This window comes from Symphodus melops, assembly GCF_947650265.1.
Source record: "Symphodus melops genome assembly, chromosome: 17".
NCBI classification, from domain to species: domain Eukaryota; kingdom Metazoa; phylum Chordata; class Actinopteri; order Labriformes; family Labridae; genus Symphodus; species Symphodus melops.
The window spans coordinates 16548234-16569779 of NC_136707.1; the positions used below are offsets into that span (position 1 = coordinate 16548234).

Sequence of the window (21546 nt, forward strand, 5' to 3'; positions counted from 1 at the left end):
GGCGTTGAGAAGGAAGCCAAATCTCTACTGCCACAAGCCCTGTCTGCTTTAATTAAAAGTTTGCATGGTGCCCTATTAACCATTTTTTATGACTTTAACAAAGCAGCCCAGCTTTGTTAAGTCAGTGTTTCCCATAGCAAGCCCTGTTTATGAACTAAACATTGCCTTTGTATTTGTTCCTTATGTAACTGAAGTAATACACATGCATGAGAACCGTGGTGCTTGGTGTGAACTATAGTCAAATCTAAGCGTGAAGAAGCATGCATCTTGTCACGTTGCACAGATTAGTGTGGCAACAAAGAGTTCTTCAGATGCAAGCCGTGCACATTTTCTTCTCCATTCTGTCGTGAGACCACAGACCTCTACGAGTCACGTCTTCAAGATCACATCAGTCGTGGCTGACTCCAACAACGTTGATGCACATGACCTGAAGAACATTCACAGCACTAAAAATACACATCTAAGTTTGGTCGGGCAGCATCTGTGCAGAAAAGAGGAAGATTGTTTTCCACAAATCCTTTTTTCTTTATGTCTTGGAGGCTGGTTGTGGATGAGGAAGTGATGGGAGATCTTTCCCTTTTGTGTCACTTTCAGTGGGTATTTTCACCCTGAAATTAAAACAACCTTGTTTTAATTGAGACGTGTTTGGTTTCGTTAAGAACCGTTGTATATGATGTATATAAGAAGCACACTAATGGCTGAAACAAGGACACACTGGCATTTTGGTTGCTTCTTCATAGATCATGTATTGACAGCTGCATGAGCGCAGTTCTATCGACAGTTGGATAAACCAAGGATGGAAAGCCCCCAATCTCACACAACATAGAGCCTGAGAACAGCCAGAGTTTACTGTTAATGTCATCCCCAGAGTAATAGTGTCTAAAAGTAGGAACGTAGAACATTTAGCTGCTCTTGTAAGTCCCTTTTGCCTTTTTTGGGTCTGCGTTCTTTAAAAAGAGGTCGGCAGAAGGAGATGAGTAAACCAAATAATACATTGTCTTCTTTTTCTAGATGTGGCCTGCTGCCTACTTTCGATTGCTGCTCTAATCTTGATCTGACAATAAACTTGCTTACTGTCCCACTTCTGCTGAGTTCACAGCTAGGTCAGAAGACAACCGCGTGCCTAAATGTGCTGAATTAATGAGGCCTGTTTCCAGTCAGTTATTGTGAATGTAACACAAATACCTTTCAAGAGAAAGTCAGACCTTTTGAAAATTCCCTTGAGACCACTGTATAGATAGATATTACTCTGATACAAGTAACGAGAGTTTTCGGAGTTTTGTGCAAACAGTGACAACAGAAAGAAAAAGATGTCCACCACAGTAACAAAATACACCTACCAAAACTTATATTGCTTGTAACTTAAAAGTCTAGTGTTTAATGTGATTATCTAAATGTCACATATTATGCTACCATGTTTTTCTAACACGAAATGTGTCCTTGGTCTGTCTTTAAAACCCCCAATTAAAAGAAAAGGCCACCCTTTCCATCTTTAGTCTGTAACACTTTTCAGAAAATGTGTGCTCAAACAGGTTGTTTGGCGATATTCCCTTTATGACATCACAAAGGGCAGTAACCCCTCCCACATCTAGGTGTTTGTTCTGCCCCTCAGTCTGCTTTCTCACCATAAACAATAGAACATGGAGCGAGAAAGCCTAAGTTACCCAAACCCATCCAGAGGGGCGTGGTCAGTCACTGCTCATTTGCATTTAAAGCTGCAGATAAAGAAAAGGCCTGTTCTGAGCAGGGCTGAACTGGGGAGGCAAAATGTGTTTTTGGCTAGAAACTTCAGATGTTTTGGTGAGCTCTGAGACTTAGTATTTGAACTTGTTGAAAAGGAGGATAATATGTGAACTTTAAGCAACCAGTGAAGACTCTAAAGTTAATTACCTTGACCAAGAAATAGTTTGCCAAATTGGACAATATAAGTATATTGTTATCTCTTGAAGAAACAAGGGAAATATCACAAGATTTAAAAACACATGCTGGCATGCTCAACTCAAAAATTCTTTAAATCGGTAATCAGTGCCAACTAAAAAAAGAAGAACATCAGAACTCGCAGTAAAGAATCAAAATTTAGTGATGAAGATAAACAGCTGCAGTAAGCAAACAACGGCTTTTCAGCCGTTGGCTTCTGTCAGCGTTTCAAAGACAAATGTGGGTGTGACCTATTCATAAAAAATGGCTGCCAGGTGCAAAACCAGTTTAAAACTAAACAATCACTGATAATTAAATCAATTGATTAAGATTACATGTTTATACTAATTTGTGGTTGGTTTCCTTCAGCTGCTGTTCATCTTCATTCTTTAAAGTAAAACACTATATTGCGAGCAACAATATCCCGATATATCAAAGGATGATAATAGAGGGCACAAAAACTGCATCAGTTTACTCAGATCACATGTGAAATCAGCTGGCATATTGTCAAGTTATCAATTTCTGACGCTTTCTTTTTATTCATCGGGGAACTCTTAACATAGACTCTGCCATGCGTGAAATGCCATGAGAGACACATCAGACTTTATTTTACCTCCAACCCAACTGCAACAGCATCAGATACTCACAGCAACTGATACCAGAGATTCAGTTGAAAGACAATAAAAAAGCCCACTTCATGCATTGGTTAGGGTCCATGGTGGGTGGTCAAACAATGAAGGACTTTCACCCAGAAGACTGGACATTCAGGTTCCAGGTGAAACCTAAAGTAAACGTTGAGTCATTACTTGTATCCACTCATTGAATGTTTTTCCTTAAACATAACCATGCAGGATTTTTTTTTGTCTGAACCTTGTCTAGTACATTCTATATCTCAACATTACAGAGCAGACTATTTTACTTTAGAAAGGCATAAAACATGCGCGACAGTGTGTCTGCATCAGACGCGAAGAGACAAGATGTGACTTTGGACTAACTGCTGTGACAACGCTTCTGTATTGATCAGTATTGAGGTGTTGTTTCAGCACTAAAGTTCACTGTCTGGACTCTCTGTGAGGCTCATAACAGTGACAAAGCATGCACGTACTGGTAATTTGACTGATTTACTTGAACTCTGTTGCTATTGATGCAGCCAAGACTTCATCTATGGATTCTGATAATTACACTCCTAATCTCTCATAAACATGATGAGCACAAGAGGTGACGAGGTGAAGAGGTTTGATCGATGCGTGAAATAGCAGCGCTATCTTTCTTGAGATAATGAAACAATGAACTTGTGATCTTCAGATAGTGCTCACGCAACAGGATTTTGGTTGTCTGTTTCCGTAGTATGCAAGTTGTGGTCAGAAAAAAAAAAAACCATTATTAAAATAAGTTGATAGGAGATGGATTATGTGACAGACAGGGTTGGCCAATTGTTTTACTCTGCTATCATAGTTTTGTAGCGAGGTAAACTAACCTATAATAAATAACGCACCTTCAAGAAATCTCTAATTGTCACTTTCACATTGCCTCTTGGTATCGTAGAAACAAAATTCTTCTTAATAATTTAATAATTACGTATTAGCAAGGTGATGTAATGTATATCCCTGAATGTGATAACAAAGTCCCCATCCTGCCTCATTCATTCTAATTAAGTTGGCTATGACACAATAGTAGTTGCACATGAGGTGCATTGTGTAGGGCACATCCACCAGCACATGTAGTAATCTTCCTGCTAATAACAGCTGCCAGATGTGCAGAGTCCCTCAGGCCCGTGCACATTCTCACAGACAATGGAATGCTTGTGAGGAGCCCCAACAGGAAGTGAGGTCAGGGCTCTTGACCCCTCCCCTTAAAGCTTATGAGAGACAGCAGCAGTGGGGCAGCTTTAGTGGAGCAGCTCCTCAAAGAGTCCCATCATAAACTCTGCAACAGCAAAGAGTCAGTCAATAAAAGTGTGTCTACTACACACTCATTACACACTGTTCATCCAAGCCATCAGCACTTCACACAAAGAGAACAGCCGTTTGCAGTGTCTTCATCTTGTGAGATTTCTTTAGAACAAGTTAACTGAAGTATTGCAGATTTGATCACTATTTGTCCACAAGTTCTTCTTTTTTCTTCTTCTTTAGAGAGTTCTTTCCAAATACCAACTGCTTCATGCTGCTGCTGCATAATGCGGGGGCGGTAGGGATGAGTGCGGTAAAAGCTGCTTGCGCAATCTTGATCCTTTCTCCCCCATGCAAACCATCAGCAGACACGACATGAGTCAAACTTGTTGAAACCATTAGCTTGAGACCAGACGCAGTCAAAACCCTTCCAGGGGAATATTCCAGTCACCCCCACAGGTATAGTGTGTGGTGAGCGAGGTGTTCCCCCTGTGTGAAAAACAACCTGTGTGAGACTGAGGAGCTGCTTCCTTGTTCCTAATATCTTTTCCCTCAAGCTGGAACCCCCTGATGTTTAATAAAGAAAGCATAAAGAAAACATCCCCTGTTTTCCACAGTTCACAAGGATTTCTTGAAGCTGGGGATCTCCTAGAATGTTTGGTGAGATAACGTATACTATCACATTACTCATATTCATCTAATCACAGACACATGACATCATTGCCACTTGGGATGACATTGGCTCTCAGAGTAATTGCTGTGAAGACATTATTACCTCCTCTGGGGCTGGGTATAGCTCTGCAGCCAGCACCTGCCTCTCAGTGTGTCTCGCCCAAGTCCTGATGACTAACAGACATGCAGTGACTTACCTTCACCTCACTCTTCCCTATTACACACACACACACACACACACACACACACACGCATATATATACACCATGGTTATTACAATTCTGACTCGACTGTGATTACATAAAGGAATGTACACGGGGAAACGTCAAAGCATGTTTGCATTGTAACTTTCTAGCTTCTTAGATGTATTTATTTTATTAGACTTTTTTTTCTGGCCACTGTTCTCAAGGGAAACTGAGACAAGTTGAAGAGTGTGGATTCTGCTTCTTGGATCTGCGAGGAGAGAGGAAGTGAAGAGGTGGAACATCTGGACCTCATTTGTGAGCTCCATGAGTGGGCAAAAGCTCCAGAAATAGGCTTAAAAAGTATTTTCCGTATTAATTGTCGTCCACAAACCCGCGTCGGCGTTATATTTCGACACGGAGACTCTCTACTCTTTATGGGTATATGACGTTTCCATACACTTTGGGTCTCGTGTGTGTGGGTGTGTGTGTGTGACCGCGTATTGTGCGCGCGCCTCCCTGACGCTCCACAGCCCCGTGGAGCTGTTGTTCCCAGAGAGCAAGCAGGACAAGCAGACGGACTGTTGGATTATATTGACAAAAGAGAAAGTGCTAAGTCTTTTTTTTTTTTTGTGAAAGAACTCTTTTTTGACTCTCCCTGCTCCTTATTCTTTGGAGTCGTTGTGCTTTCGGGTTATCTGTGTTGGGTTTCCGCAGTGGCGCACAGACCGGTATGGATTTACCATTGACGAGACAAGACACGCCGTGTAGCCCTGCACCAAAGTTTTGATTGTCATCGTTGCCTCCCGACCCCGGATCAGGAAAAAAAGCGCCGAACTTTGGGACAGCATTTGTGGAAAGCTGGTGGCCACATGTGAGGACACTAGGAGACAAAATATTTGTTGGAGCGACTTCTCGCTGCTCTCCACTATATCTCTCATGGGGTAAGTTATGGCAGCTTCTCATATATAAATAGTGTTAGTTTGACAGCCTACATGTGCTGCAGCAACTCAACAAAGGAATCTGATGTTTTCGACTGAACTGCAGTAAAATGATAACCTGTTTAAAGAGTAGTTAATATGTTGGGTTTATACATCCAAAAAAACTCCCTAGTTCGTAAACATGCTTTCTTAATTAACATTTTAAGCGCATGAATAACGAATAGAAAGTGGCCTTTAACGCTCAAATCTCGAAATGCTTCCTTTACAATAAAACCGGAACATGACAGCAACATTGCCCACATGAAGCCACACGCCACTTCTGCACTTTTACTCGCCAACGATACAAACACTTCTGCAGAACACACACAAGCAGTGGATATTTAGATTCCGTGAGGCAGCTGCGTTTATAAAACACACAGTGTGTGTTTTAATGAATAACATTGTGTGACGTTAAATATTAACACGCGAGACTACAGCTGTCGATCATACAGCGGGGGTCAGCGCACTTTGCTGCATCATATGTTGTCTGTTGAGTTGTTGGGGGTGGAGATGGGCTGCGTGCACCCCGGGCATTTTCTCGCAGGGGCCTCCACACACTCACGCACGCACGCACGCACGCTCGCGCGCGCGCGCACACACACACACACACATTCACACTCACTGTTACTTGGAGCCGTTGCACAGCCTGCTGTGCACCCTCCGCCCCCCGCTGACCCCTCCGATGTTGTTGGGGCTTGTTCATCCGTCACTCTAAAGAAGGCCTTGTATTGAAAGGATGTATTAATAAGACAAAAGGCCCCATTATCCCTCATGTACCGGAGTTAATCTCGTGGGGTTGGCGATATGCTCCCAAGAGAAAGGCAGCTCAGAGCTTTAACCAGCAAGATCCTCACACACTACAATACTGTTGTTAGATTTAAATGAGCAACGCATGTTTTAGATTAAGTGCAACAATTGTATGCAGTTGTGTTATAAACAGGAAATAGTAATTTTAAGTTGACATTATTTTTTTTCATAAAACTTTGGACAAATGCAGGACTTTATCCCATGTATCCTTATTACTGCTATAAAGATGGGCAGACAGAAAAGCGCTTTGTGTCTGTTGTGTCAGAATGAGTAAGACCAGCAGAGAGGGATACAGAGGTGTCAGGAGCCCAGCCATGTGGCATCCTGGAGTGGGAGAATCCTCAAATCACAGCGAGATAAGGTGATAAGGTGCAGGAACTAATGTTTATTGCCCAGATAAAACCCCCCATCCATCATCCTCCATCCTGTGGTTGGTCTGGTTCAGTGCGAAAATGAGCTCTTGAATGCAAACGGATGCCACAAAGCCTGTTGCATTAAGGCAAGCAAACATCTTACTGTGATAGCATCAGCGGCAAGGACTCGAAGAGGAAGCACGCTCAGCAGCATTAGGAGAGGACTATCAAGTGTTGAAGGCTCTGTCAGCAGCTTCATTGACGCTGCTGTTGTGCTTGCTTTGTTTGTGGCATGCACGGGCGCTTGTGGACTCAGGTGCTTCTCCCAGCATGCCTTGGACTTGCTGAAGACAGGCCACAATATCGCTGGCTGGCCGTCTGTGCTTGGCCCGTTGTGTGCGCATGGCTCATTGCACCAGAACAACACCCGCCACCCGACCCAGTCTTAACACTGCCAGCTTTCCTCTAACACTTTGCCATCCTTGGACTGGGCAAGGGTAACCCCAGGGTGCTGTGAACTGTGATATTATTGGCCTGACACCGAACAGCTCAAAGCACACCCAGACTTTCACATACCCAGAGCACAGATGGTGTTAATCTTACCAGTCTATACAGAAGGACTTCAAACTTTGTAGCTCAAGCAGACTGGTTTCAGTCCAGCAGCCCATGACATCATGAGTTCAGGATCTGTATGTTGCTGACCCAGGCCCTGTTTTCTTCCACATGATGACGCCTGTAATCAGACCCCTCTCAATGGGGACTGCCGGGGGTTGCGTGAGAAGTGGAGACAAATAGATGAGTTGAATAAATAAATAGATGTATAAGTGCATGGACGGATAAATAAATTAATGGTAACTCAGTGGTGGGAACTGGAACTCACTGAGGGGTTGGAGATGGGTGGTGGGTGGGTGGTGTATGTCCCAGAAGGATGCTCGGGTTTCATTTTAGGCCTGAGAGCAGGCTGCTAAGAGGAAGCAGCGAGAAGCCTTTTCCTTTGGGAGACTGACTCTTTTGTTGTTTATTGTCACCACTTTATTGAGCCAGATCGGAGGGGTAACAACTCTGAAAGATCAGAGGAGCAGTGACTTGCCAGAGGCTACCTGGCTTTTACCTGGTTAAATGAAACCAGTCAGTTGTCTATACATAGTTTTAAAAAAAAGAAAAAAAGAAAAGACTCACAGGAGACAATGTATGTGTTTATACATCGCTCTTGGGCTTTTCTCTGTGATACTAATAGTGTTCTGCGAGACGGCCATCTGGGTTCTTCAGGCTCGGTGTTCTATCTGGTACTCCCCCTCAGCCTGAAAAAACACTTTTCCTTGGGTGTGGCAGCTGGAGCAAAATAAACGCCTTCTGTTCGCAAGCTGCAGAGCGCAAGTCACAACACACAGCTGACAGCATGTAGCTTTATGATTCACAGCCAAGATCTGGGAGTGCCCGAGATCAGAGAAATACATGTGCCGTCCTCTGCTTTAACCCATTTTCCTCACCTAATTTAGAATGGGGTGTCACTAATGGCTTTGTTTGCTCACTATTGGCAGGGAGAGAAATACACGTGCACACTTAACCGCTCCGTTTGTCTCTCCTTTTCTAAACAGGCTTTCAGGGTTGCGAGAAGATGCTGTCAGTGCCGTAATGATTATTGTATAAACATTTACATGAGCTGATATTTTGTGGAGAAACGAAAGGCTTTGACTATTTAAGGCTGGTGTTTTAAGTCATGAAAGAATCCATTAGCTTTAAGGTCTCCTGTTACATTCCTTTTCCACATGAGGGACTTGGACAAACTATAAGACCCCCCCATGACCGGGCGCTGATGCTTGTAGCAGCATGCCAGGATTTCCTGACGCTGTCTGTGGTGAGGATAAGACTGTCTATCTCCTGACACGTTTCAACCTCAGACAAGCCCCTATTCCAAAAGGCTGCCAGTTGGAAATAACCCTGCAAATGGTTTCTAGAGCTCTGGGAGGCTTTTTTTTCATTGTGCAACATTGTCTCAGAGACAATGACAGGCAGTTTGACTCAGAGTTTTCTGGTTTCTGCTGCGGCTTTAAATGGGATCGGCAGCACTCTGCAACCTCTCTTTAGGTCTCACAGAGTGATTTATGAACTGAGTGGGAAAAGTCTTGCGCTGTCAGTTGTAGCGGCAATCTTAATAAGTGTGGTCATGTCGTGGTTTCCTGATTTCTGGTCATTCTTAGTGCTTGCTCGCTTGGAGCAGGTACACCATGAAGATGCCGTTTCTGGCAACCTCCTCATCTCTCTTGGAAGCCTTTGTTATCCAGTCAGCTTTGTTTGGGCAGCTGGAAAATTCAGCAGGATTACTTCAGCACCCCACCTTCAGATTTCAGATCCAGAAGTAAGCTGGAGGTAGTTTTTCTTGGATTTTGGATTGCCCCATGCAGCCAGCGAGAGCCTGTTGAATCCATTCAGTAAACTTGGTCTCTCCTCCTAATGAGCTGCTTTTTCTTTTCTTTTTTTTTCTCGATTCCTTAATGGCTGTCAGACTTTAAAAATAAGGCTGAATAGCTGTGACTGCCCTATTTTGTTGCAAAGCATTATTAAGATTGTTTATCCAGTAAAGGCCTCAGCTTTATTCTCTCCGTGTTTAAAGACAGGATGGAATTAACCCCCGGCCAAACACAAGCCGGGTCACGACAGAGGCCAGACTGCTCCATCGCAACAGACAGATTGTGCTGAAATGGATTCTGTTTACTTAAAACTGATATGACAGCTGCTTAAAAAAAATCCATTTCAGATGAGCATTGTCTCGCTGAAAGTCAAGTAGCTGTTACCCTCTCAGAAGCTGCATAAAGGAGAATATTCACTATCTGAGCTGTTTGTTATTTCTGCAAAAAGTCCCTTGGCCAAAAAACTCTCCCAAAAGCTTGCACAAGACTCAGTACAGCTGCATAAAAAGCCAAGGACTTTGCTGTGGGGCTCTTTGTTTTTTAAAAGCTTTACTTGTGTAGAGTTGCCAAGAAGCAAAACAGACGTAGTCTCCCTCCAAAAATCGGTGACATTGAATACCCTTGGGAATCTTTCCATGCACTGGTTTGAAATGCAGGTTGTAACTCTAAAGATCATGCAAAAATATTTCTTTCAGTTTAAGATGCAATTTCCCCGAGCTGGAGAGCCAAATGAATATTGGCATCACAAGAATTTTTTTTAAGATATTAGTTTTCTCTTTAAAGCAGGAAAATCTAAAATTGTATAAAATACCAAGAAGCAACCGTGGACTGTGTGGACACAACACTGTTCCCTCTCTAGGCAACCATGTTTTTCTCCATCAACAGAGCCGTGTTTAATGGATCTATGTTTGCCAGACGAGTCTGTGGCTGTTCTTTTTTTTTTTTTTTTTCAATGCTGGACCATGTGGAGAGAGGACCTCCATCAGTTTAACATGTTCTCATGGGGCACTCGGCAGAAGCAATCAGGTTGGCTTGTGTGCGGCAACCTATGTTGATGGTATCATTTCCCATCACACGCAATGCTTTTGTTCCACGACTGTGTGATGACGACGCTCTTTGCGTCGAGAATCACTGCAGCATGGGATAAACGCAAGCGGCGTCGTCACAGCAATCCTCCTGCGCTACCAACGTACACAAAACGCAGACCTAAATATTGTCATGTCTCGTGTTCTTTTGGCACGCCACGCAACACACATGAACACAAGCTCTCTCACGGCAACCGCACAGTTTCCCAACGGAGGTGCATAACATGAGAAGGGGTGGAGTTCAAGGTCTATCAGTGGAGAAGAATAGAAGCAGGGACAATAGAAACCTAAAGGAGGGTTCAAAGCCTTTCATTAGGGGAGGGCTCTTTGTAAAGAAAAGAACATGGGAAGGTGTGAGAGCGGCAAAGTGGCTGAAACTTGAATCAAGCATTTGGACCTGTGGTTTCTTTTGCAGTTCAGCTCGACCTGATGTCACGTGAATCTCTGCAGTATGTACACACTCTTGCATGGCTTAAGGGTGCCGCGTGGTTAACACCTTCATATCTGTCCACACATACACACTCACAGTTGAACATTTATATCTGCAGTTTACCACATTTCCTCGTTAAGTGTACGAGTTCTGAGAATAGTTCGACTTTTTAAGCTGTGCAAATCTCTGGATGGTGTGCACGACGTGCATGCTCTACAAATATACATGCTGTAAGGAGTTAAACACAAACTCTGAACGTGTTTTCAAACAGACCAAAGGTTACTTACAGACAAAAGGATTTTGAATACAAACACAGTCCTGAGAAAGCACTCTCTTGATGAAGAGCGTCTTTAAAAAAAAAAGGAGCTGTTTGCACTGCACCATAATGAAGTCTTTAAAAGGCGTCTATAAGACCATGTCTGCCCCAGATGTGTGCTAAATAAATCCTTCTAGATGTGTGTTTAATCACCTCTTTGTGGCCTTGCCTTTTGATCTCTGTGGTGAAGTTTTAAAATACAGGAGCGGAGGAGGGGGTGTTGGAGTGAGTCCGTCGTGGTTCTGCAAATAACAGATTGGCATTAAAGGGAAATATGCAAAATAGAGCAAAACAAAAACATGAATAATTTGGAATAACTTAAGTTGACAGGATTGGTCCGAGGGTGAAGGTATTACAGTAATTGCCTCTCAGGCGCCATCCTCAGAGACACCGCCCCCCCCAGTACACACACACACATAGACACACACACCACCCAGTGGGGCAGACAGGGATTGGGGTGGGGGGTTGGTGTCTGCCCGTGATGCGGGTTACGGCTCCTGAGGCAGTGTGATGCCCTTCTTCTTTACGCAGCTCTTTGTCTCCACCACCACCACCACTCCACAGCCGTCTCAAACGAAGCATGGCAAAGCTGCAGTGCTGAAACAACTGATGAGAGGAACAGAAAACAAAACAAGACACTTTTGAAGAAGTCACGATGACCGACGCTGAAGAACTAAAAACAGAACTCTTTTTGTTCCTGACTGAGCTGTGTCGACAGACTGGACCCCTCAGAAGAGGCTGTACCCAAACTGTCAAAGTGTTTGACGAGCAAAAGGGTAATCCCTAATTATACGACGAAACCCCACGTATTGGGGACACTAATACCCACTCCACTAATATCTAGCAGCTCATAGACGGTTTTAATGAAGCATGATTGTGTTAGCATAATAACAGACAGAGAGAGGAAAGGGTTAATAGCAACATTTAAACTTCAAACACAGTGGAAAAAAGAGGAAACCTTTGAGTGTGTCAGTAAAAGGGAACTTTTTCTATCTTCATATCATGACACTGAAGCAAACATGAATAGATATCTATCTGACCCGTATAAAAAAAGGATGTGATCTGTATGTGTGTGATACTGTTTACCAAGTACACACGAGTGTCAAGTTTTGTTTTGTTTTTTTCACTAAATGCTGTCGTTCCCCACTTGAGTTCCTCTCTCAGATAGAAACTGTGATATTGCAGGTCTCATATCTCAGTCTGTGCTGTCTGTGGGCCATGCAAGTTACAGCGTGACAGTCAGTCAGACTCTCTTCTTTCTTTTGTTTGCTCACTCGCTTACTTCCCTGTAAAACTCCCAGTTTTCATTCGTCCAGTGAATTTATGAGCTGCTGCTGCTGCTTCAAAACAACTGATCCTGCAGAGTAACTTGTGTGCTTTTCACTCTTGCAGAAATCAGCCCACGTATTCGTCCCTTGAGTACGAGGCTACAGTGTGTGAAAAGACTGCCTGAATGTGTCCGACTTTCTGTTTCTGAATAATTTACATCTTTTTTTGTCCAAAACACAGGAAATAATTAAAATGATCTACTTAAAGAGAGAACTAATAATGGATACAGCATGCTTAGCGCTCCAAACATGAATTTTATCTGGTGATCACTAAAGAAAACCACCACCTGCTAAGGGAATTTGGATGTGTATACAAAGGTTGCATTCATGTTGTGAATGCATGCATGCATCCATTTTCTAGGTTCGTAAAACTTTAAATTCAGGATGTTGTGGTCTGACCTCTAAAACTTAAATGTTTTTTTAATGTTGTTAGCCTTCATTGCTATTGTTTTGGGCAACAGTTTTTATCAGTGAGCTTGTCAGCAGCATGGCAGAACCAAAGATAAAAGCGACAGCTTAAGATAAGCGCAGGTAGACATGACTTGAAAACTTCTGTTTTGACCTTAATGCCAAACTAAAGTCGCTGTGGTTTATTATTTAGTCTGCACAAGGTCGAGTTGGAGGCCCAGGGAGCAGCTCAGTTATGTCACAGCATCAACTTGAATGATCTCCACCCCTGGTACATTGATACTGGAAACATTGACTGCAGACAATCCATAGTGCTGCTGTGCTGGTGTGAAAAGATGTCAGCCACGGTGCCCTGAGGCTCAGTGATGGAGGGAGCATCAGTGTGAAGCTGTGGCCACCTGCTAGCATATAATGACCATCACTAAGTTTTCTATGGCTGCACAACCTGACTGCATGAAGCTGCTCCGTGCCAAAAATGTGCCTATGTGTGTAGTAGTTTCTGACGGCCGGGGAGGAGTACTGAGCCGTCAATGAAAAATAGTGTAGTTCTTGTCATTGCTGATAACGTTGAAAACGTTGATAACGTTCTTGTCCGACACGTCAACATTTGACTGTTTTTATCCGTACTGAATTGCACTGTGTTGCATTTGTTTTCGCATTTGCTCCTCCAGTGCAACAGCACTTCTGCTGTAATTTAAGTTGTTAGTCATCTCTTTTGGATGTCTAACAACTTCTGCTAAAACTCGCTTAAATAAAAAAGAAGTTGTTTTTTGACTTGTTCGCTGAAAACATCGCTCTAGTTTAGCTCATTATCAGTGCTATACACAGCTGAAAAGGCTTCAGAAGTTCATCACTGAACTGCACCGGCAACACTCACATCCTCTCTTTCAGCTCGTAGTGTGGGAAGGAAATTTGTGGTCTGAATCCATTTACATGAAGAGCAAAAACACTCACATGTGTAAGTTATAGCATGATACATCAACAGAAAGAGACCAGTAGATGAAGAACGAGTTCAGATTGAAGTTTCTTACAAAGAGGACCTTTCACTTACAGGCTGCTGATCTTGACACCATGCAATGTTGCCACTACAGCTGCTTGTGAGCAACGACTGTGAAGAGCAGATGGTAAAAGATACCACATTTCAAGATGTGTCAGACCACAAACTGCTCAGGTGTGAGTCACTGCTTTTGTCGTATATCTAAAAATGTTTGCAGGAGATAGAATATAAAGTAAAAAACGTGTGTATGCGAACATGAGCGCAGGTGCTGTTCATCCGTTAGGAGCTCTGTTTTTGTTTTAAGGGCTTTCCCCCCAGAGAAAGTTGATCCAGGTTAGAGTGTCACAGGTGGCAGGTGGTGTCATTGGGGGGCGTTGCCTTGGTTTTTGCCGAGCAGACGGCCTGCTAATTGGGGCTTATCAGGTGTTTCTGGGAAAAACACCTGAGGCTTTTGTGCAGCCGTCAGTCCCCTGATAGAGAGAGGAGCTCTGTCTGTTGTTTAGATTAGAAGGAAACTCATTCAGCCCAACCATCTCTTTTAAATTGTCCTTCGATGTTGGAAAAATCAAGTATCTATATTATGCAGCTGTATGCAACTGCAACTGTGGTTTCATGGCTGATAATTCATGGTTTTGTTTGTGTCCATGAGGGTAAGGCAGTCTCTGAAAGTGTGCACCAGCTACACCACACAAACATCTCAGTATCATCTCCTCAAAAGGTGTGAAACTTGTGTGCAGCCTTCTGATAAGATATCCTGTCTCAGGTGCCAGTCAGTCTCTTGTTTGACTGCCTTTCGTCCTGTCTGCAGCTCATTTTCACAGTTGTTTCTTTCATCACTTTTTCGAACTGTGTGTCTGGGCCTCGCTGTGACATCCAGACAGGATATTTAGTTATTTGTGTTTCCGTTAGCCGTCCACACTGTCGCTTACAGCACACTGCTTTGACGTTTATGAAACCAAGGACAGGCAACATTTTCCATCATCTGTCTTTCGTCACATAGTTTTACAATAGAAGACGACATCATCTACTTTTTTAACAATCAAACACGACCGGAGTGTTTGTGTTAAACTGAACACATTTATAATGGACAGAAGTGATTGAATGTGTGTGTATTGCAACATCTCCTCTGGACACACGCATTCATTGCATGAGCATATTCTAGAACATTGTTGTATACTGGTTAGGGCCAGACTGAGGAACAACCTCGATATTGATACATTGGCCAATATCTTTCTTAGATGTGTGATAGATAGATAGATAGATAGATAGATAGATAGATAGATAGATAGATAGATAGATAGATAGATAGATAGATAGATAGATAGATAGATAGATAGATAGATAGATAGATAGATAGATAGATAGATAGATAGATGGATAGATACTTTGTTGTCAGGGTTTGTGTCTGTTGTTACTATCCCATTGTGTGAGGAAGGAAAGGGGACTACATGGCGTGTCATTTTTGACAAAGTCTGTTGTCTGTTGTGGAAGTGTGACAGTGTTGTCTGGGTCGAATGCAGGGCAAAACTCTGACAACTTGTTGGGAAGGAGGGGTTTCAAAGCAGGAAGCCTACAGCTGACCAATCACGGTGGAAACCTCTGAAAGGCACACGGCAGGTGGAGGGGCAGGGCAGGGCTGCGAGGAGACGGCGCTGTATCGGCAAACCAGCCCGTCAGGTTTCCCACACACAGCGAAATCCCTTGATGACAGACGCCAAGAACTGCAGGTGACAGGAGGACCTCGAGAGCGCACTGTTCATGGGAGAACTGTTCTGAGAAAACCCTGCAGAGCTGCTAAAAAAACCCCAAAAAAAACCACGATGAAGAAAAACAAAACCAGTGCATTTTTCTTAGGGCAGACTGCAGGATGTGGAGATACAGAGCTGCACAATTTCAGCTGACTTTTCCAATAATAACATCATTATAGAATGAAATAATGTCATATAATGTAATTTCTCTGGTGCGGCTGGCACATGTGCTCAACCTCAAGCCTCCCATTTGTGTCCATTAATGGAGCTAAAAAAGATTAGCAGGGTCGGGGGGCTAGCTGTCCTGTGGCAGAGGTTCTGATAAGAGAGTGCTTAACCGTAAATACATCTTTGCTATGATACAGTCTCTGTGGCCAAATGGAAGTGTGCTGTCCGATTATTAAGGCTGAAGGGCAATGCTCTCCAAATTGAAGGAGACTATTGTTCTTTGTTCCTGCATGAGGAAACAGTGTGCTGGTTGTTGCTGGCAGCCAATAAGAGCTTTGTGCCGAAGCTGCTTGTATGCGAGGGATTGTTTCATCACTCTATTGCTATCACTATTATTCGTGGCTGGGAAGCTATAGATAACAATGCACATGCAAAGTTAAGTTTTGTGCCGTGCAACACGTCACATTGATGCATTTGGGTATGTGCGGACGTCACAGTGTAGTTTCAGATTCCTTTCTTTGTGTCCAGATGCCGTTCCACATGCATGCTTCTCTGTCTGCCTTTGTCTCATTCCCTCTCCATCTTTCAGTCTCCCGGGTTTTGAGTCGAAGCTCAGCAGAACAGGGAAGAGCTTCAGCCCCAGTTTCCACTGAAGGTTTCCAGTTCAGGGCGGCGGCAAAGACAAGCAGTTGAAGCATCAGTGTTCAATTACCTCTGGAGCTGGCCTGCAGAGGGATCCTGTTACTTTTGACAGGTTTAAGACACCAGCACCGCCTCTAATTAGATTTCCAGAGCGTCCAACTTTCCTTTGTTTTCAGCTCCTTTGCTGCAGCCCTTTTATTTGGTTTGGGTTTGTTTATAGGTGCCTCCATGAAAAGGATCCTCTTCGTAATTTGAAACCATATTAATGATTCTTGTAGGGTTTTTTGGGGGTTTTTTTTTCAGTACATCATTTTAAAACCTTATTATTCTAAAGGTTTTCCGCAGTGGTTTCACACTGGTAAGCCAGTTTACTGAGACTGTCATTAGATACCATGGTTATTACAACATATGCCCCTAAACTATCACGTAGTTGTGTATTTTCTAACAGGGCCTCACTATCACACGCAGTTCGGGGAAAACTACGGGAATAAACTCTTGTTTATTTTTCCACATTTCATGCATCACCATCCAGTCTTAAAAAGCTTTGTCTTAAGTACGGCAAGCTTCCACACTCGCAGAGTATCTGTTTAATTTGCTATTGTCCAATGGTCAGAGGGGGGAGGGTCACGAGGAAGAAGTCTGGCTGATCCACATGCTATGCTGAAGTTTCAATAGGTAACTCAGTGGAGTGGAATGGTTCGCTCCCCACAACAATGCTGTGTGTTGACAACAGTGTGCACGGACAGGGTTAGTGGAATGTCCCCTTCAGACTGCAGTCCATTGTGTAAGCACAGACAAACGGCCTAACAGAGAAGTTATTCTTCTACCTGAAGATGATTGTTGCCAACTCACGTCCCCCTTCTAAGACAAGCCCCATTTTGATCACATTGAAAACTCCCCTGTGAGCCAACAGATGAACTCTACTTTACAGTAGATCCCAACAGGCTATATCTGCTGCTAATTCTTTTAACTCACTATGTCTGATTTCAGGGATGCACTGATGCATCGGTTTAATAGCAGTAACAGCTCTGTTGACAGACATTGGCTCATTGTCAAAGATTGTAGCATGAGCCGATGTCAGCAGCTGATCTGTTGTGTCACATCAATTTAAGTCTGGCAACTCATAAACCTAACTACTGATTCAGAGAACAGGGTTTTGGGGCAGAAGAAGTCACCTGCTGGACAAATGGTGGGAGTCTTACATGAAAAGAAGTCTAAGATTTCTATCTGATTCATTTTCATCATGTGTTTGTTGGTCTAACAGCTTTTATTTGACAATAACTGACATTGATTTTAAGTTTCACTCTATTGCTGAGAATACATTGCATTACAACAAATGGCCTTTATAATGGAGTCTTATGAAGAGAAGTTACAGTTTCACTCTACAGGCTTAGAAACATGTTGTTGCCTGGTTACGATTTTGTGCTGCAGACTTAAAAAAATAAAGTGATTTTTGATTTATTTATTTTTTTACAGTTCATTTAAAATAATGGTCCCTGTCGTTAACCATGACCATTCTTTTCTGTGTCTGCAGGTGACCCACATTGAGCTCAGTAGACGTGACTGCGGGACAGGCAGCCTCCATCCCAGCCTGGACCGTCTTCCTGTCGTCTTCGTAAAGGCAATGATCAACGTCGACACTCCGCACATCTCCACTGTGTGAATGAATCTTTGTCGTAAAGCCACTGTGCTCTGCCACCCTGTCACCATGAAGAGCAAATATTCCCAGTACTACAATCGGAGTGTCATCCACTACTACTACGCCTATGCGAAGAATATGACCTCCCAAGAGTTGGAAAAATATATTGAGAGAAAAAAACAGCTCACACAGCTCACGACCCTCAACATCGTTTTCATAGTCCTCTGCACCATCATCATCCTGGAGAATCTGCTGGTCCTGATTGCTGTCTGCCGCAATAAGAAGTTCCACTCTGCCATGTTTTTCTTTATTGGCAATCTGGCGTTCTCTGACCTGCTGGCAGGCTCGGCCTATATAGCCAACATTTTTCTGTCAGGGTCGAAGACCTTTGAACTGGTGCCTGTGCAGTGGTTCATTCGGGAGGGCACTGCGTTTATCGCCCTGGCAGCTTCAGTCTTCAGCCTGCTCGCGATAGCAATAGAAAGATACACTGCCATCACCAAGGTCAAGGTGTATGGCTCCACCAAAACTTGTCGCATGTTTCTTTTAATAGGAGCTTGTTGGGTCACCTCAATCCTGCTCGGAGGACTTCCAATCATCGGCTGGAACTGCATCAACGACCGCCCCGAATGCTCGGCTGTTCTGCCACTCTACTCAAAGAAATACATCCTCTTTGTTGTGACTATATTAGGCCTCATACTTCTTTCTATAGTCATCCTCTATGTTAGGATCTATTTGATTGTACGCTCCAGCCACCAGGAAGCAACCAACTCGCCAGCCTATGCCCTTTTGAAAACTGTCACCATAGTGCTGGGTGTCTTCATCATGTGCTGGCTGCCTGCCTTTACCATCCTCCTCCTCGATTCATCCTGCAATGTACAGTTCTGCCCAATTCTCTCCAAAGCAGAAATATTTTTTGGCTTTGCCACGCTAAACTCAGCGCTTAACCCAGTGATCTACACACTGCGCAGCAAGGACATGAGAAAAGAGTTTCTACGAGTGTTGTGTTGCTGGGGGGTGCTCCAAAGCGGGCGGCCCTCTGACCGTTGCCTGGTCCCTCTTAAGAGCTCCAGCTCTCTGGAACACTGCACTAACAAACACGGAAACCAGACCACACCAATCATGCAAGACTGTACTACCTGTGTCTGATATGGTGGGAAAACATCGGAGTGTTTGTGTGTGTGTGTGTGAGTGAGTGTGTGTGCGAGTATGCGTGTAATTGAGAGAGTGTGTGTGTGTTTAAATGAGATCAAAGAGAGGCTGTGATGAAACAGAGGTATATGACAAAAGAAGCAATGACACCGACACACACACTGACCTGCCTGGAAAGGCTGCAGCTGTCTGTCAAGATGCTTTCTACAATCCAGACATTTGTTATTGCAATCAAACGTGTATGATTTCACAACCAGCCTTCAATCAGTACACCGATAAAGCGGGTGTGAAAACACAATGTTTTAAGTGGAAACCAAAACCACAGATGAGAACTTTAAGAAATGTGAAAATTCTCTTTTTGGGTACGCTCATTGATAAATATAGAGCTACAAACCATTTCCATGTATATTCCTCTTATCTTTTTCCCCCCTTTCTGAACATGTAAAACTGTATTCAAAGCCAAAAAATATTAAACATAAAATGCATATTGTCAAAGTTATATGATATATGTTTTGGGCCTTTCAACAACTGCATCAATGCAAAGCTTTCAAAGCTGCACTTTGTAGATGACTTGAGAGGTTGTTATCTGTTTAAGGTTTAACTACATGACTCTCCTTTTTTGAAATATGTGTAAATTAGGCCTACAGATGAATCACTTGTTCCTCCAGAAAGTGATCAAATTCAATAATATTGCACCCCAAAGAAGCCAAATTAGCATGAGTTCTCCCTTAACATAACCAGGGCTATATATTCCCTATATAACCTTGCTTAAACTATTGATTAACTATGAAAAACGTACATAATCTGCATACATGTAATGCATGAATTCTAACTTATTTGTAAGCGCTGATGTGTATGATTTATTTCAGCTCCAGCTTTCATCACTAACACCCCTTCCCTCATTTGTTATCGCATTCTGTCCCTGTTGCTTGTACTGTTGTCTTTTGTATCTTAATAGTTTCCTTTGAGGAAGGCCTAATCAGAAAGCACATTTCCTGAAACAAGGTGGCACTGATGAATCTTATTCAATGACAGCTGTCCAGCAGCTTTGACTAATGGGACTAACGTCCTGACAGTGTTGTAGCAAAATAGCAGCAATGTGCTGTCTCTGTGTGTGCCTTCCTCTCTGGGATTAAGGCTGAATGTATGTATGAAGTGTTTGGGGCAGGAGCTCCATTGTTGACAGTATTATTGGTCATCATTTTGAATTACCAAGTCATTGACGAGCAGAGAAGAACAGGTCAGGAAACTTTCACTGTGAAGTCTTAATAGCAACATGAACAAAAATGATTTGTGAACGTCCTGGTCTAATTTGCAAGCCGTATGCTGTGTGCAACCAAAGACTTAGACACGTCTCATCTCTCCAAAGACCCCCCCCCCCACCCAACCTTCCCAAAATAGGAGAAGATTCCTTTTCTGTTCTCCTGACTCTTGGGAGGTTAACTTCACCCCTGATCTCTGACATCCTACAAGATGCCACTTCCTTCAGCCAGAGGAAGCCCTGTTTTTCGTTGTCCTTTTTCCTGTAGACAGACATTCAAAAACTCCTCTCTCCCTCAGTGTTTTATTGTTATTGTTTTTGATGTTTAGATGGCCAAGTAGAAATGGTGAAAAGCACTTTGGCAGCTTCAGTGATGTTTCCCCAAATTATTTTCAGATGGAGAGATGTTTTCTGTGTACCTATCACTTCAATGTGTTTCCTGATTCTGTGATGTTTTCTATAATAAATACATGAATTACTATGTATGTTTGTAAGTATGTATGTATGTAATTTTGTACAGTATGTATGATTTGTGTGAAATGTCTTGTGTGCAATAGCCTTATGTGTCAAGTAGCACGCTGCCTGTGTTAAATCGGTACATTTTGAAACACTAATGTAGGTACATAGACATTTTGTTAATTGCATTCCCTTTTTATAAAATAAATGAAATACCTGATAAATCCATTTTATGTGTTCGAGTTTCATTCTAAACTGTAAATAAAGAAATTGCAGCCTAACCTTACAAGTAGGTCCAGGTATGTCCTCCTTTTCATTGTAACCATATTTTAATCCAAACATGCTCTGACATGGTCAGAAAAATGCTAGCTTCAACATGAAAACCTGAATTTGTACATGCAAATACTGCTCAGCCGATTATGAATGCTCTTACCTAATAAAGATTTGGAACTTGCTTGAAGGCTGAAGCAAAACACCGCTATGATGGGAAGCCGGGCAGAAGACAGGGAGGGTGAAAATGGGGTGTGGTAAGAAATATGTCTTTTTGTAAGATGGTTTGTCTGAGAAAAGTATAAAGAAAGGTCCCAGGAGATGATTTGCAGCCAAGAGGGAGACTTGGGATGAGGGGAGGGGCTGACTAATAGTGGCCTTGAGAGAGTTGGGCCTGTTTCCTGTCAAACGTCCAGGATTCCTGGGTGGGAACAT

The 21546-nt window shown here is 43.0% G+C and overlaps 1 protein-coding gene across 1 annotated transcript; it reads left to right on the plus strand.

Moving 5' to 3' along the window:
* Positions 1–4939: 4939 nt before the first annotated feature.
* On the plus strand, positions 4940–21069 carry s1pr2 (sphingosine-1-phosphate receptor 2). The gene is made up of 2 exons (XM_079366224.1): positions 4940–5604; positions 17868–21069. The coding sequence occupies exon 2, from the start codon at positions 17997–17999 to the stop codon at positions 19119–19121; it is 1125 nt and encodes a 374-aa protein (XP_079222350.1). The 5' UTR covers positions 4940–5604; positions 17868–17996; the 3' UTR covers positions 19122–21069.
* The last annotated feature ends 477 nt before the right edge of the window (positions 21070–21546 follow it).

Bases quoted from the DNA above. Each gene is read 5' to 3' on its own strand.
- s1pr2 (XM_079366224.1), top strand. From the start codon at position 17,997: ATGAATCTTTGTCGTAAAGCCACTGTGCTCTGCCACCCTGTCACCATG.